General features: G+C 34.1%; 1 protein-coding gene across 5 annotated transcripts in view; it reads right to left on the reverse strand.

Moving 5' to 3' along the window:
• Window positions 1-685: 685 nt before the first annotated feature.
• Window positions 686-16158, reverse strand: part of LOC134854627 (transient receptor potential cation channel subfamily M member 2-like) — a 55718-nt gene continuing 40245 nt past the window's right edge. For all 5 annotated transcript variants that reach the window (XM_063870966.1, XM_063870964.1, XM_063870965.1 and 2 more), the window contains 4 exons: window positions 13432-13598; window positions 12810-12963; window positions 10574-10697; window positions 686-1828 (listed from right to left, as the gene is read on the reverse strand). In XM_063870966.1, coding sequence (XP_063727036.1) covers window positions 1591-1828; window positions 10574-10697; window positions 12810-12963; window positions 13432-13598 — 683 coding nt within the window. In that variant the 3' untranslated portion in view covers window positions 686-1590. The remainder of the gene's footprint in view (window positions 1829-10573; window positions 10698-12809; window positions 12964-13431; window positions 13599-16158) is intronic.

Here is a 16158-nt window from a genome sequence, read left to right on the forward strand (position 1 = left end):
ATTATTAGAGCGCCAAATTTTTAAATCACCTGATATTAATATGGACATTAAACGACTTATAGGGGTCTGATTTCGTAATATCTGCGTCAAGTTTTTAATATGACCTACAAAAACTGGACATCACTTCACTCAAGTAAGAAGTCAATTCTCCGAAAAATATTTTTTTAAAATTGAAAATCTCAGAGTCATTCTTTATCTGACAAAAGTTTGCAGAGTTGTGTATGATTTTCGGGAGCTAAGTGATTTTCCCATGCACTTTTTTTGGTTGTGAATTGGTCAAATTTTGGAACATCAAGCTAAAAAATGACTGTCCGTGATTTGTTCAGGTCAAAGGGAACCGGTGCTCGTTTTGACCTGATTTAAGTTCGCATTCAGCTACGGTTATTTCGTAAGTTTGTTTTCAGCTGTTGTTCCTTTGCATAGCTAGTCAGTTTTTTTCAATTATTCTGGGCTGAAATCGATAGAGGAGAATTCCCTCGCTAACCCAAATCCGAGCCGGAGATTTTATGGTTTGAGTCCTAATCTGCATCTAAAACTTTTTAGAGAAGATAGATTTTTTATTCTTTATATGTTCTAAAACTTGTAATTGAGTTTCGTCATATTCGAAACTTGACCGAGTCATTACAACTGCATTGATTTACACAAATTTCGATCTTAAAAATCAAACGAAAACGCGAAATAAATAAATAAATAAATAATAATAATGACTTGGTCAAAATATTTCATAAAACATGCCAAATTACCTGCATTCTCTGAATTAATGAATTAGTAAAATTATAATTTGAACAACATCCTCATAGAATTACAAAAGCTATGAAACCACCACTCGAATTCAAATGGCAGGCAAAACTTAGCATTAAATTTATAATTTATCAGATTGAAAAATCATATAAATTGCCAATTTTCAAGCGATTTAAGCATGAGAATTAAACTAAACTGATAGAAAACTGCATCCATTTACTGAGTTACCGCACAATAAAAGCGACCACCCTCAACCTCAAATTACTTAGCGTGGTTTTGTTAGTAAGAATGTAAACCTTCCTGAAAATTATAGAATAACTTAATCATTCACTAAGAATTTCACTGGAAATTTAACTACAAAATTCTCAAAGTTCGCAAAGCAACAATCGGATGTTTCCAAGTCTATATCTTCCTACTAGTTTTCAGCTAAAAAAGAACAATTTTATTTTACACTCATAATGCACTGATTTCACTAATATTAAAGACACGATGTGACAATTTAAAAGCTTCGTATAAAATCCAGGTTTAGGTTTCAGTTATGAAAATATCTCGATAATAATCAAAGCCGGAAACATTACTGTTAAATTTGGAAGATATTTATGAAGCGCTGTCTCAGATAAAATTTGTTGATTTATTCATTCGAGCCCAGTTGTACCAAACAGTGCGAGAAAACTCTTATTCAGAACTGACAAAATAGGCTTATATATTAATGAATGATTATTGTTTTTCAACTAAATTTTCAAATTACAAAACACTCCAGCGCCTCTTCTAATATCTGTAGCAATTTTCCCTGCCCTTAATTATAAATTGAATCATTGTAAAAAGTAGTTTAATTATCTGTAGTTTTCGTTAGTTTTTTGCCTGGAGCGTCTTGGAGGAGCCTTGGTTCTGGCCTCCTGCGCCGCTCTTGTCCTGGACGGAGCTCTGGCTGAGGGTCTGAGTAGCTGAGGGGGCCGCCGCAGCCGCTCTCTCCCTCTCTCCTCGCTTCTTCTTGTTTCCCTTCTTCTTATCCTGCGGCTCCAAATCTTGTCTCAAGTAGTCCACCACATTTATCATGTCGTTGATCTTCTCCATCTCCTCGTCAGCACTAAAACACAATCCTCATATCATAATTAACTAAGGGGGGGGGGGGATCTTTTATGCCAGAAGAAGCGATTGCCAAAAAATTATAGCAGTCTATCGGAATTCACAAATGAAAAGTTCAAAATGTAGCAATTAAGTGAATCAATGGACGACGCCTATCGATCGTTCTCAAGACATTTTCTCCAACATAACTAACTTGCTTCATTCACACTTACTTATTTAGTCCTTTAATTTACATCTTCTCAAGGCGGAATGACCGAATACGCTACAACTTTCAGTCAATTAACGGTGCATATCCACAGATCAATAAAACCCAAATAATGGCACTTGAAGTTACAGACCTTGAAATTTGAATATCTTAAAAATTTAATCAATTTATTGTCAAATTAGATTCAAATTTTGTCTCTGTCGCACAAAATTTTGTCAAGATAGGTCTAAATGGTGTTTGGGTATAGCTCATATTGGGTCGACCGTGAACAACAAAAAAAATTAGATTTTTAAAACCGAATAGTTCCCCCTCCCCCATCTAACTGAGAAACAAAACATAGTCAACTGACAGTTGGAAAAGAATAATGAACGCAAGGAACCAGAAGAAGACTTGTTTTTTCAAAAACCTTCAACTTTGAATTTCGAAGAAAACAATAGATGGCCTTAGAGCTCTTTCAATTTGTAGAACAAATTATGATGGACACTTTTTTTGCTAAAATTATTCCAATTTGAGAAAACTGGATCAAAAGGCAAAACTTTTTTTTTCGCTGGGAAATCTGATAATTAATTTCCAACTAGCAAGCCCGCCTCCAATAATCAATTGGCTGGCAAACAATAATTCTTGTTCTTATTAAGCTAACCAAGCAATGAAACTTTGAACAATTTCAAGTTGAGCTATTTATTAAATCGGTGTAGAAACACTTAAGGTTCCCGAAAAATTGAAGCTTTTCTATTCAAGCTATGAAACATATCAAAATGTTTCATAAAGCAAATCGGACGTCGAAGTTTTAGATTTTTCGTAGTAAGCTATTCAAGCGATGAAACTTTGAAATATTTCAGGTTATTTCACACAGCGAACTGGTCCGCAAAAGATTCGAATTTTTCTTGCAAGCTATTTTAGCCATGAAACCTTTCCAAGTTATTGCATAGACTGATTTGGTTCGCAAAAAGTTTAAGTTTCTCTAAGCAAACAATTAGGGCTATGAAATTTTTAATTAATTCAATGTATTTCATAGACTGAATGCTAGCTATTAAAATTATGCTTTGAAACACTTCAAATTATTTCATAGAACGAATCGGTTTTCGAAAAGCTAATATATTTTTTAACAAGCTATTCAAGCTTTGAAATGTTTAAGTTTTTCTATGCAAGCATTTGGTCAATTGTTTATTGGACCGAAACGTTCTGCGAAAAGTTCGTTCTATGTTATTCAAGCAAAGAAACTTTTTTTAAAATATCAGATCGTTGCATAAAGCTAATTAGTTGGCAACAAATTTGAATTTTTTTAAGTAGGGTAGTTGAGTTATGAAACTTCAAAGTATTTCAAGTTATTTAATAAAGTTAATTAGATAGCAAAAGTTTTCGAAGCTTTAAACAATTAAAAAATTTCAAATAATTAAGACCGAAACTTTTTGCGAAAAATTATTTTTTCAAGCGAGCTAGTCGAGCAATTAAACAAAAGGTTTCAAATTTCCAAGTTATTTCTTAGAAGAAAAAGTTTTGCGAAAAGTTCGTTTTTCTGCGCAAACTAATCGAGCAAAAAAATTTAAAAAATCCAAGCTGTTTCTTAGACCGAATCGTTTGGCCAAAATTTAATTTTTCTAAGCAAGCTATTCAAGCTATGAACTTTTAAAGTTATCTCGTAGACCAAATCGATTCGCGAACATTTCAAGTTTATCTAAGGAAGCTATTAGAGCTATGCAGCTTTGAAATAATTCCTAATAATTCATAAACCGAATCAGTTCGCGAATACCATTACGTTTTCCGGAGCAAGATATTCAAGCTATGAAACTTTAGATGACATAGGATGACCGCGTATGATGATTTTCAGGCTTTGTTTTTTATAATTTATTAGAAAAAATGATTCGAAAAAAGCTCTATCAAATAGTTGGACATGTCTCTGTCAAATTTTTATGTCTTAGGGAATACTATAAATCGATTCCAGCTACGGAATGAATCAAATTTCAAGTTATTTCATAAACTAAATAGACTGAATGAGTTCGCGAAAAAAAATTCTAAGGAAGCTTTTTCAGCTGGAATTTATAAAATAACTCAAGTGAACTTATATAAACAAAATCAGTTTGCGAAAAGCTTTAAGTTTTCTAAGCAAGCTATTCAAGCTACGAAACTTTGAAGATTTTTCGTAGACCAAATCGGTTCGCGAACAATTTAAGTTTATCTAAGGAAGCTATTAGAGCTATGCAACTTCGAAATAATTCCGGTTAATTCATAAACCGAATCAGTTCGCGAAAAGCATTACGTTTTCCGGAGCAAGATAATCAAGCTATGAAACTTTAGATGACATAGGATGACCGCGTATGATGATTTTCAGGCTTTGTTTTTTAAAATTTATTAGAAAAAAAGATTCGAAAAAAGCTCTATCAAATAGTTGGACATGTCTCTGTCAAATTTTTATGTCTTAGGGAATACTATAAATCGATTCCAGCTACGGAATGAATCAAATTTCAAGTTATTTCATAAACTAAATAGACTGAATGAGTTCGCGAAAAAAAATTCCAAGGAAGCTTTTTCAGCTGGAATTTATAAAATAACTCAAGTGAACTTATATAAACAAAATCAGTTTGCGAAAAGCTTAAAGTTTTCTAAGCAAGCTATTCAAGCTACGAAACTTTGAAGATTTTTCGTAGACCAAATCGGAACGCGAACAATTTAAGTTTATCTAAGGAAGCTATTAGAGCTATGCAACTTCGAAATAATTCCGGTTAATTCATAAACCGAATCAGTTCGCGAAAAGCATTACGTTTTCCGGAGCAAGATAATCAAGCTATGAAACTTTAGATGACATAGGATGACCGCGTATGATGATTTTCAGGCTTTGTTTTTTAAAATTTATTAGAAAAAAAGATTCGAAAAAAGCTCTATCAAATAAATGGACATGTGTCTGTCAAATTTTTATGTCTTAGGGAATACTATAAATCGATTCCAGCTACGGAATGAATCAAATTTCAAGTTATTTCATAAACTAAATAGACTGAATGAGTTCGCGAAAAAAAATTCTAAGCAAGCTTTTTCAGCTGGAAGGTATAAAATAACTCAAGTGAATTTTTATAAACAAAATCAGTTTGCGGAAAGCTTTAAGTTTTCTAAGCAAGCTATTCAAGCTACGAAACTTTGAAGATTTTTCGTAGACCAAATCGGTTTGCGAACATTTTAAGTTTATCTAAGGAAGCTATTAGAGCTATGCAACTTCGAAATAATTCCGATTAATTCATAAACCGAATCAGTTCGCGAAAAACATTACGTTTTCCGGAGCAATATATTCAAGCTATGAAACTTTAGATGACATAGGATGACCGCGTATGATGATTTTCAGGCTTTGTTTTTTTAAATTTATTAGAAAAAATGATTCGAAAAAAGCTCTATCAAATAGTTTGACATGTGTCTGTCAAATTTTTATGTCTTAGGGAATACTATAAATCGATTCCAGCTACGGAATGAATCAAATTTCAAGTTATTTCATAAACCAAATAGACTGAATGAGTTCGCGAAAAAAAAATTCTAAGCAAGCTTTTTCAGCTGGAATTTATAAAATAACTCAAGTGAATTTATATAAACAAAATCAGTTTGCGAAAAGCTTAAAGTTTTCTAAGCAAGCTATTCAAGCTACGAAACTTTGAAGATTTTCCGTAGACCAAATCGGTTCGCGAACATTTTAAGTTTATCTAAGGAAGCTATTAGAGCTATGCAACTTCAAAACAATTCCGGTTAATTCATAAACCGAATCAGTTCGCGAAAAGCATTACGTTTTCCGGAGCAAGATATTCAAGCTATGAAACTTTAGATGACAAAGGATGACCGCGTATGATGATTTTCAGGCTTTGTTTTTTTTTAAAATTTATTAGAAAAATGATTCGAAAAAAGCTCTATCAAATAAATGGACATGTGTCTGTCAAATTTTTATGTCTTAGGGAATACTATAAATCGATTCCAGCTACGGAATGAATCAAATTTCAAGTTATTTCATAAACCAAATAGACTGAATGAGTTCGCGAAAAAAAATTCTAAGCAAGCTTTTTCAGCTGGAATTTATAAAATAACTCAAGTGAATTTATATAAACAAAATCAGTTTGCGAAAAGCTTAAAGTTTTCTAAGCAAGCTATTCAAGCTATGAATTTTTGAAGTTTTCTCGTCGACCAAATCGATTCGCGAACATTTCATGTTTATCTAAGGAAGCTATTAGAGCTATGCAGCTTTGAAATAATTCCTGTTAATTCATAAACCGAATCAGTTCGCGAATACCATTACGTTTTCCGGAGCAAGATATTCAAGCTATGAAACTTTAGATGACATAGGATGACCGCGTATGATGATTTTCAGGCTTTGTTTTTTATAATTTATTAGAAAAAATGATTCGAAAAAAGCTCTATCAAATAATTGGACATGTGTCTGTCAAATTTTTATGTCTTAGGGAATGCTATAAATCGATTCCAGCTACGGAATGAATCAAATTTCAAGTTATTTCATAAACCAAATAGACTGAATGAGTTCGCGAAAAAAAATTCTAAGCAAGCTTTTTCAGCTTGAATTTATAAAATAACTCAAGTGAATTTATATAAACAAAATCAGTTTGCGAAAAGCTTAAAGTTTTCTAAGCAAGCTATTCAAGCTATGAATTTTTGAAGTTTTCTCGTCGACCAAATCGATTAGCGAACATTTCAAGTTTATCTAAGGAAGCTATTAGAGCTATGCAGCTTTGAAATAATTCCTGTTAATTCATAAACCGAATCAGTTCGCGAATACCATTACGTTTTCCGGAGCAAGATATTCAAGCTATGAAACTTTAGATGACATAGGATGACCGCGTATGATGATTTTCAGGCTTTTTTTTTATTATTTATTAGAAAAAATGATTCGAAAAAAGCTCTATCAAATAGTTGGACATGTCTCTGTCAAATTTTTATGTCTTAGGGAACACTATAAATCGATTCCAGCTACGGAATGAATCAAATTTCAAGTTATTTCATAAACCAAATAGACTGAATGAGTTCGCGAAAAAAAATTCTAAGCAAGCTTTTTCAGCTGGAATTTATAAAATAACTCAAGTGAATTTATATAAACAAAATCAGTTTGCGAAAAGCTTTAAGTTTTCTAAGCAAGCTACTCAAGCTACGAAACTTTGAAGATTTTTCGTAGACCAAATCGGTTCGCGAACATTTTAAGTTTATCTAAGGAAGCTATTAGAGCTATGCAACTTCGAAATAATTCCGGTTAATTCATAAACCGAATCAGTTCGCGAAAAGCATTACGTTTTCCGGAGCAAGATATTCAAGCTATGAAACTTTAGATGACATAGGATGACCGCGTATGATGATTTTCAGGCTTTGTTTTTTAAAATTTATTAGAAAAAATGATTCGAAAAAAGCTCTATCAAATAAATGGACATGTGTCTGTCAAATTTTTATGTCTTAGGGAATACTATAAATCGATTCCAGCTACGGAATGAATCAAATTTCAAGTTATTTCATAAACCAAATAGACTGAATGAGTTCGCGAAAAAAAATTCTAAGCAAGCTTTTTCAGCTGGAATTTCTAAAATAACTCAAGTGAACTTATATAAACAAAATCAGTTTGCGAAAAGCTTAAAGTTTTCTAAGCAAGCTATTCAAGCTACGAAACTTTGAAGATTTTTCGTAGACCAAATCGGTTCGCGAACATTTTAAGTTTATCTAAGGAAGCTATTAGAGCTATGCAACTTCAAAACAATTCCGATTAATTCATAAACCGAATCAGTTCGCGAAAAGCATTACGTTTTCCGGAGCAAGATATTCAAGCTATGAAACTTTAGATGACATAGGATGACCACGTATGATGATTTTCAGGCTTTGTTTTTTTAAATTTATTAGAAAAAATGATTCGAAAAAAGCTCTATCAAATAGTTGGACATGTGTCTGTCAAATTTTTATGTCTTAGGGAATACTATAAATCGATTCCAGCTACGGAATGAATCAAATTTCAAGTTATTTCATAAACCAAATAGACTGAATGAGTTCGCGAAAAAAAAAATTCTAAGCAAGCTTTTTCAGCTGGAATTTATAAAATAACTCAAGTGAACTTATATAAACAAAATCAGTTTGCGAAAAGCTTAAAGTTTTTTAAGCAAACTATTCAAGCTACGAAACTTTGAAGATTTTTCGTAGACCAAATCGGTTCGCGAACATTTTAAGTTTATCTAAGGAAGCTATTAGAGCTATGCAACTTCGAAATAATTCCGATTAATTCATAAACCGAATCAGTTCGCGAAAAGCATTACATTTTCCGGAGCAAGATATTCAAGCTATGAAAGTTTAGATGACATAGGATGACCGCGTATGATGATTTTCAGGCTTTGTTTTTTTTTAAATTTATTAGAAAAACTGATTCGAAAAAAAGCTCTATCAAATAGTTGGACATGTGTCTGTCAAATTTTTATGTCTTAGGGAATACTATAAATCGATTCCAGCTACGGAATGAATCAAATTTCAAGTTATTTCATAAACCAAATAGACTGAATGAGTTCGCGAAAAAAAAATTTCTAAGCGAGCTTTTTCAGCTGGAATTTATAAAATAACTCAAGTGAATTTATATAAACAAAATCAGTTTGCGAAAAACTTAAAGTTTTCTAAGCAAGCTATTCAAGCTACGAAACTTCGAAGATTTTTCGTAGACCAAATCGGTTCGCGAACATTTTAAGTTAATCTAAGGAAGCTATTAGAGCTATGCAGCTTTGAAATAATTCCTGTTAATTCATAAACCGAATCAGTTCGCGAAAAGCATTACGTTTTCCGGAGCAAGATATTCAAGCTATGAAACTTTAGATAACATAGGATGACCTCTTCTGATGATTTTCAGGCTTTGTTTTTTTTAAAATTTATTAGAAAAAATGATTCGAAAAAAGCTCTATCAAATAGTTGGACATGTGTCTGTCAAATTTTTATGTCTTAGCGAATACTATAAATCGATTCCAGCTACGGAATGAATCAAAATTCAAGTTATTTCATAAACCAAATAGACTGAATGAGTTCGCGAAAAAAAATTTCTAAGCGAGCTTTTTCAGCTGGAAATTATAAGTTAACTCAAGTGAATTCATATAAACAAAACCAGTTTGCGAAAAGCTTAAAGTTTTCTAAGCAAGCTATTAAAGCTACGAAACTTTGAATATTTTTCGTAGACCAAATCGGATCGCGAACATTTTAGTTTATCTAAGGAAGCTATTAGAGCTATGGAACTTCGAAATAATTCCAGTTAATTCATAAACCGAATCAGTTCGCGAAAGGCATTACGTTTTTCGGAGCAAGCTATTGAAGCTATGAAACTTTGAAAGATTTCAAGTTATTTTGTGGACCAAATCGGTTCACGAAAACTTTTGTTTTTTAAGCAAGCTTTTAAAGCTATTAAACTTAGAATTATTTCAAGATAATTCATAGACAGTATCGGTTCGCGAAAATTTGAAGTTTTTCTAAGCAAGCTTTTAAAGCTACGAAATTCCGAGTTTTTTCCAGTTATTTCAAAAACCGAATCAGGTAGCAAAAAGCTTTTAATTTTTCTAAGCAAGCTATTTACGCTATGAAACATTTCAAAGTTATTTGAAAGGTCAAACCGGTTTGCGAGAAGCTTGCTGACAAAAGTTTTCTAAAGTTTTGCGTAATAACTTCAAGCTTTTCGCAAAACGATTCAGTCTATGAGATAGCTTGAAATAATTCGAAGTTTTTCTGAGCACGCTATTCATGAGATGAAACTTTGAAAAATGCCAAGTTGTTTCATATAGAAACTGGCGAGAAGTTTCAGTTTTTCTAGGCAAGCTATGCAAGCGATAAAACTTTGAATAATTTCAAAACATTTCATGGCGCAAATCGATTTGCTAACAGCTAGTTTCTCTAGCAAGGAGGTTGGTGTTTTAAGTTGGTTCGTTTCAGAATGAAATCACTCTGAAAAGGAAAAAAAATGGACAGGCAGTGTAGCCTGAAAAATTATTGAGTTCATCTTGTCTACATAATTGAATTTTTGACAAAATAGTTCTAGAATATTCCAGACTTAAGAAAACTTGAAAGTTCTAGAACATTCTTGGCCTTCTCTTTAATGTTAAGCCTAAGCGATTTTTTAAAACGTCGCATTCGACAAAGCAAAAAAACATTGCGTGCAGGTAAACATTGGTTCCCTAGCGCATTCCGACTTTCATTCAATATATAACACTTCGAAATTAGAAGTCGATCACGTTTTTCGTTACCTTACACTTTTGCTGTTCGATAGTGGAGTTTGCTTTCCTTTCAACAAAGGAAATGAACTGAAATTAAAAAAAAAATCAGAAGTCAAACCGCAAAAAATCAAAATTGAGCTTGAATAAATTTTAACTTTTTTAAAAAAACCAAAAAAAAAATCAGCAAGACCTATAAAAGAGTACTCACTACGTTCATTACTCTGCCATATTAAGCCCCCCATGTACGCATTGAGCTGCCCAAATTCGATTCGCCCTACACCGGCCTCAAGTCGAGAGCCATTTTTTGTTGCTACAACAACAACAAGATGCGACACAACAGTATACTTACTGCTCTGCGAGTATCTTGATGTTCTCTTCAAGAGTCTTGTGCGCCTCTTTCTCCTGTCGATAACTGGAAGCACAATAGCTCTCGAAGATACGCAGGCGCTCCAACATCGTACTGGACAGCTCATCTAAACAAGCAACAGAACTGACATATAGCCTCGTTTCAAATCGCATCTCAAGTCCCCTCAGAGGTAAAGAATATCAATCGAGCTCTTTGTTGTTGGTACAAAGAACAATCGATGATTTTAAAATTGTTACAATTTCAGTTTCAGACCGGAGTGACTTTCTCATAAGGTAACTTCGGATAGGGTACACCGTCTGTTCGTCACGCTATCTTATTTTCGGCCGGATAGATTCGTGCAAATTCTAAGTCAAAAAAATTTCGTTTCATATATTAAAATGTCTTATACTGATGCGTGCCAAACTGCGCAACTTCAAAAATTGGACTTCGCCTGAAACCTTAGTTTCTCTAATAAAATAAGTGAGAAGTGAAAATTATTAAGATTTTGCAATGCTCCAAAATACATAACCTTTCTCGAACAAAATATTAAGGAAATGCCGCTTCTGTAGGAAAAATTTGCGCTACCACTTCATTCGATTGAAATTTTCATCTCAGATTTGATAGGGTAGTTTTTAGAAAAAATGAAAGTTTTTAAAAAACGGTCCAAGTTCAAAAACTTGACTTTCCGAAAACCGTAACTTTTTTCTGCTAAAAAAGGTCATGGCAGACAAATTAGAGATCATTCACAAAATCGGGTTTCTTGATTAAAAACTTAACCTGAGAATTGGCACGGTAATTTTCGAAGAGAGTGAAAAAACTTCAAAAAACGGTCAAAGTTTCAAAACTTTCACTTGTTTGAAGGCCATAACTTTTTTCCAAAAAAACTAGGCGTAGCAAATTATAATGTTAAGCTTCCAACATCCTTGTTGTGCCAATTAAACCTAAGATATCAGAATTTCAGTTTAATAATTGAGAATAGTTAAAAACGGCCAACACATCAGAAAGTTGACATTTCCAAAAATCATAGCTTTTTGTTTAAAAAAAAACTGGGCGTAGCCGCTTATGGAGAAGAGATTTAACCCAACCTGTGATTTTTGAACTATGAATTTATGACTTTTCTGAGAGCCATTATTATTACTTTTTTGAGAGCCATAAAATTTACAAAAAAAAATTGGACGTTAAAGCGTACGGAAAGGAGCCTCTCAACACCCGTTCTTTGGATTTACCCAAAACCGCAGATAAAAGAGGGTTAATTTTCAGTAAAATTCATAAAAATTAGAAAAACGCTCAGAAAATCGTGTAGAAAAAGAGTGAGTGGCCCCTAATGCAAAGGAGCCTTTTACCACCCGTATCTCCATTGAAACAACAATCTGTTTTGGGAGGCTAGTTTTCGAGAAATATGAAAAATATTCATAAAACGGTCAAAAAATTTGACTATTCAGAGAGCCGTATTTTGATGTGTAAAAAATTTGGGCGTATCCGAATATAAAAGGGGGCTTTTTAGGTCCGTTCTACTCATTGAAAACAAGATCTCAGATTTGATAGATTAATTTTAGAGAAAATGAACAAAATCTCAAATATCGGTCAAACATTCCCCCCCACAGGCTGTGGACAAAGGTAAAACGCAAAAAGAACAGGGTAGTTTTCAAGCACAAAAGGTTGTAGGCAGTTTTCGATGGATACCTTTTTAGTAAAATCTTTCTTGAAAATCGGTAGAAGGGTTTATGCGAAAAAAAATATGCAAGTGATAAAAAATTTCCTAAGCGTCTCAAAACAAAACCCAATCCCATACACTTTCAAAACACCATTTTTATCAAACAGGAATTCTAGGCAAACATGCCAAGCCAGACATTTGAAAATCATATTGGCAACTGAACAAAACTCATGAAGCGGAAACAAGGCCGACCATCTTTGAGAAGAACCCAGTTAGGCCGAAAAAATCTGATTTTGTACAAAAATTCAAGTTTTCCCGAACTACCCTGTAGTTACTAGTACCCACCCAATAGCTATATGTACATTTTCATGAAATTCAGCATGCCACCTGCATAGTGATGCAACTTATTGTGTTTAACTAGTTACTAACCCGAAAACCCTTTTTTCGGTTCCTTTGATGAGTTGAAAAACCATCAACTAGTTTGAATTACTGCTATTCAAATGTCAAAGCACATGCTATCAAAAACTGTAACGGTGCCCCCAAAGTGGCGTCATTAAAACGATTAAATTCTGTGAGTCTTCTCACTTTCGTCGTCCTTCTTGCAGCAGAGTTCGGTGAAGAAGAGGTAGAATGTCTCGAAGATGGAGAGTGGAGGGGGGAGGACTGGCTTGTCACTGTACTCCTGACACAGCAGAAACATCTCATTCTTCCACTCTATCGTCGAGTTCTCAGCCACCACCTACACACAAAGAGAAATGGCTATTCATAGGTAGCACAACAGTTCCGAAAAAAGATATTGTTCAACAGTGCCGAGAACAAAAAATTGTTCAATAGTGGCGGAAATTAAATGATGTTCAACCGCACCGAAAAAAAAAGATATTTTTCAACAGTGGCGGAAATTAAATACAACGCCGAAAGACAAAGCCAAACACTACTGAACCGGATATCACAGAAACGAGTAAAAAAACGTAAGCCGCACTAGGTATATGATATAAGCCGAACAGAGATAACAACATTGTGTCTGATTGTATAGACAAGTGAATCTCTTCAACTAGTTCCCTCACTATGATATCATTTAAGGAATTCCAACCCTATATAGAACTAACGCAACGGTTAAGTATATGTGATTTTTGTACTTAGTAACGAATCCCCCCTTTGCAAAATGGTGGGGGGGGGGGTAGTAAAGAGATCCAGCCAGAATATGTACCTCGTAGATGTGTCCGAAGATGGCGATGAGGAGGTTGAGGATGAGGACATTGCCAATAAGCAGGTAGGCAGCCAACAGCCACACAGTCAAACTAGCCTGGAACTCATTCTGCTCAAATACAGACGAAGTTCCATTCGAATCCGGATCGGATCCATTCGCCTGGCGATCTATTCAACATAAAATGTTACTCAAATGTGGGATCAACATTACTAGGTATGATAAAGCTCAGGTTATCCTAGTGTTATTGCAAATTTTATATGCTATTGGGAATTAATTACTATTTATCCTTCTTGTTGGTCAATTCAAAATGTTCTGTTTTCGGCTAGAGTACATTATAACCCTGATCTTCATCTACTAGCTAGAATATAGTTAAAAGCTCCACAAATCGATTCTGGTATTTTTCAACCAAGAGGATCTTTTGGTGCGAATAAAATCTATGGGTGTAAGGTTTCAAAGCCGAAAAGATCGAGAGTCAAATTTTGTATCTATGGCGTGCAGGGCGCGTGGGTTATCAACCGTGCTATTGGAGAAAGTACTCAGGTTTTTTCTAAGTTTAATGAACTGTTTTATGGATTTTTTGCCACTTCGGCGGTTTTTCGTGCGTGCAGAAATCGAAAAAAATTCATGTGATCGTCGCCTAAGTGAGGTCATATATGTTATTTCTGAACGTTTCTAACCCGCTCCAGCAGCACAATGCCTAACGCCCCCGCATTAGAGTTCATACTACTTGAGATGATCAAAAACAAATTGATTTAGTAAAATTCGCTCACCGTCTCCTAATTGATTAGTACAAAAACAAAGCCAACAGACAGTTGGAAAAGAGTCAATGAACGCAAGCAGAATAAAAACTCCGAAATCTTTTCTGAACTTTCCAATTTTCAAAAAAAGGTGGCCTTTAAACTCTTTGAAAAGTTGAATCAATTTGCGATTGACATTTTTTGACGAAACTAACCCAATTTGAGAAAACTGGATCAATAGATAAAAATTTTATTTCATTGGGAAATCTCAAAGTTAAATACCGTTTTCAAAATTAGAAGTGGAACAGGTTTTGCAGTTCGATATTGGAGTTTGCCTTCCTTTTAACAAAGGAAAACTAACTTGAAAAGAAATCGAAATCAAACCGCAAAAAGTAAAACTTTTTCGAACTTATCCTGAAAAAAAAAACGAAAAAATAATCATGACCTGCCTAAGAGTCTTAATCTGCTCTTGAAAAAGGTTGAAACAAAATTCATATTTTTGATAGCAAATGCTGTGAAAAAGATGCGCCTCTGTTTTCTTTTCTGTCTATTCTGGTTATGTATATAATCGTTATTTCCATGCTATAGTGGTCATGAAACAATTTTTTAAAAGCAATTTTAATGATTGAATCAGCTTCTTTTTCTTCCGCCAATCGCCCCTGTAGGAGAACGCCTTATCTCTGAGCCTTTAATTTTTTTGGCTCCCTATATTTGTAGCTTCCTTTCTGGGCATAGAACGCAAGTTTTGTTTTACGTTTTGTATACTGCAACTGTTGGTGTCACATCCCGTTCCAGGTTTTGCGACTAAGTATAAATTACATTTATATAAAAAGCGCTATAAAATTTACTCAGAGTTTTAAATACTGCACGCATCGAACATCTGTATTGGCACTCCAAAAAGTTGGCCGGATATACTTTGTTTTTCCTCTAACTTGGAGAAGCGATTCATCAGTTCTTTCATAACTCAACAGGGGCAACAGCATGACGTAGAGATAACTTTGCATCAAGCAATCTCAAAATTTGAAAAACAAGCTTTGCAATTTAAAAAAAATCTAATTCGATACTTAGTCGGCAGCCAATAAAGCTCGGTTAGCGACGAAGATATATGATCTCAACGTTTAAGCAGAAAGCGAAACGAGTAGCTGCATTCTGTGCGAGCAGAAGTTTGTAATTCTGATCAGTCGACAAACCAAAAAAGAGGCTGTTAGTCATCCAGCTTTGAAATAACAAAGGAGCGAACTAAATTAGCAGCGTTTGCAGATGATACATATTTACGTATACCCCAAAACTTTTCTATCACCATCACAGAGAGCCTCAAAGATCGATAGAAGGCTATGTTTAATTGGCTGTCGTCAGCATATTTGCGGTATGGCACAGCTATTTCTCTAAATACATCCTCAACAAGGAGAAAAACAAAAAATGAAATTGACTTCTTGCATGGAATGTTTATTGCCCTCACATATCACTCTGTCAGATTTGTCAGTCAAAAAGTTGTGGAACTCGGATGGTACTTTGCCCCTTCTTCCCAACCTGTTCTGCTAAATTGAAAACAGAGATCGTCTGCGGCAAAGAGTATCAAGACACTGCTGAGGTCATTAGACTAATAGAGATTTCTCCTTTTTCAACCATAGCAGCTATATCACATGTGAATTTCAGCAGAGCTCATTCAGATGATTTTTTAGATAAATGAGCAGACTGGTTTGAGTCCAACAGACAACTACCAGGCAGCTACATGTTTCTCTACAATCTTGCTCAGTATTGAAACATTCGTGATTTTTCGAAAATTACCTAATTTATCGCCCTTCGGTGAAGCTTTCTTCAACAATGGGGATGACTGGCCAATCTTCAGCAAGTCTGGAACTTCGCCGGTTTTGAGTGAAATATTCGAGCATTCCAACAAATCATATGCAAAAGAACGATAGACCGCTTTGATCATTTTCAATCAAAATAAACATCTGCCGTTGTCGAGTCACTAACGGCACATATATTT

The sequence above is a fragment of the Symsagittifera roscoffensis genome, chromosome 9, assembly GCF_963678635.1.
Source record: "Symsagittifera roscoffensis chromosome 9, txSymRosc1.1, whole genome shotgun sequence".
NCBI classification, from domain to species: domain Eukaryota; kingdom Metazoa; phylum Xenacoelomorpha; order Acoela; family Convolutidae; genus Symsagittifera; species Symsagittifera roscoffensis.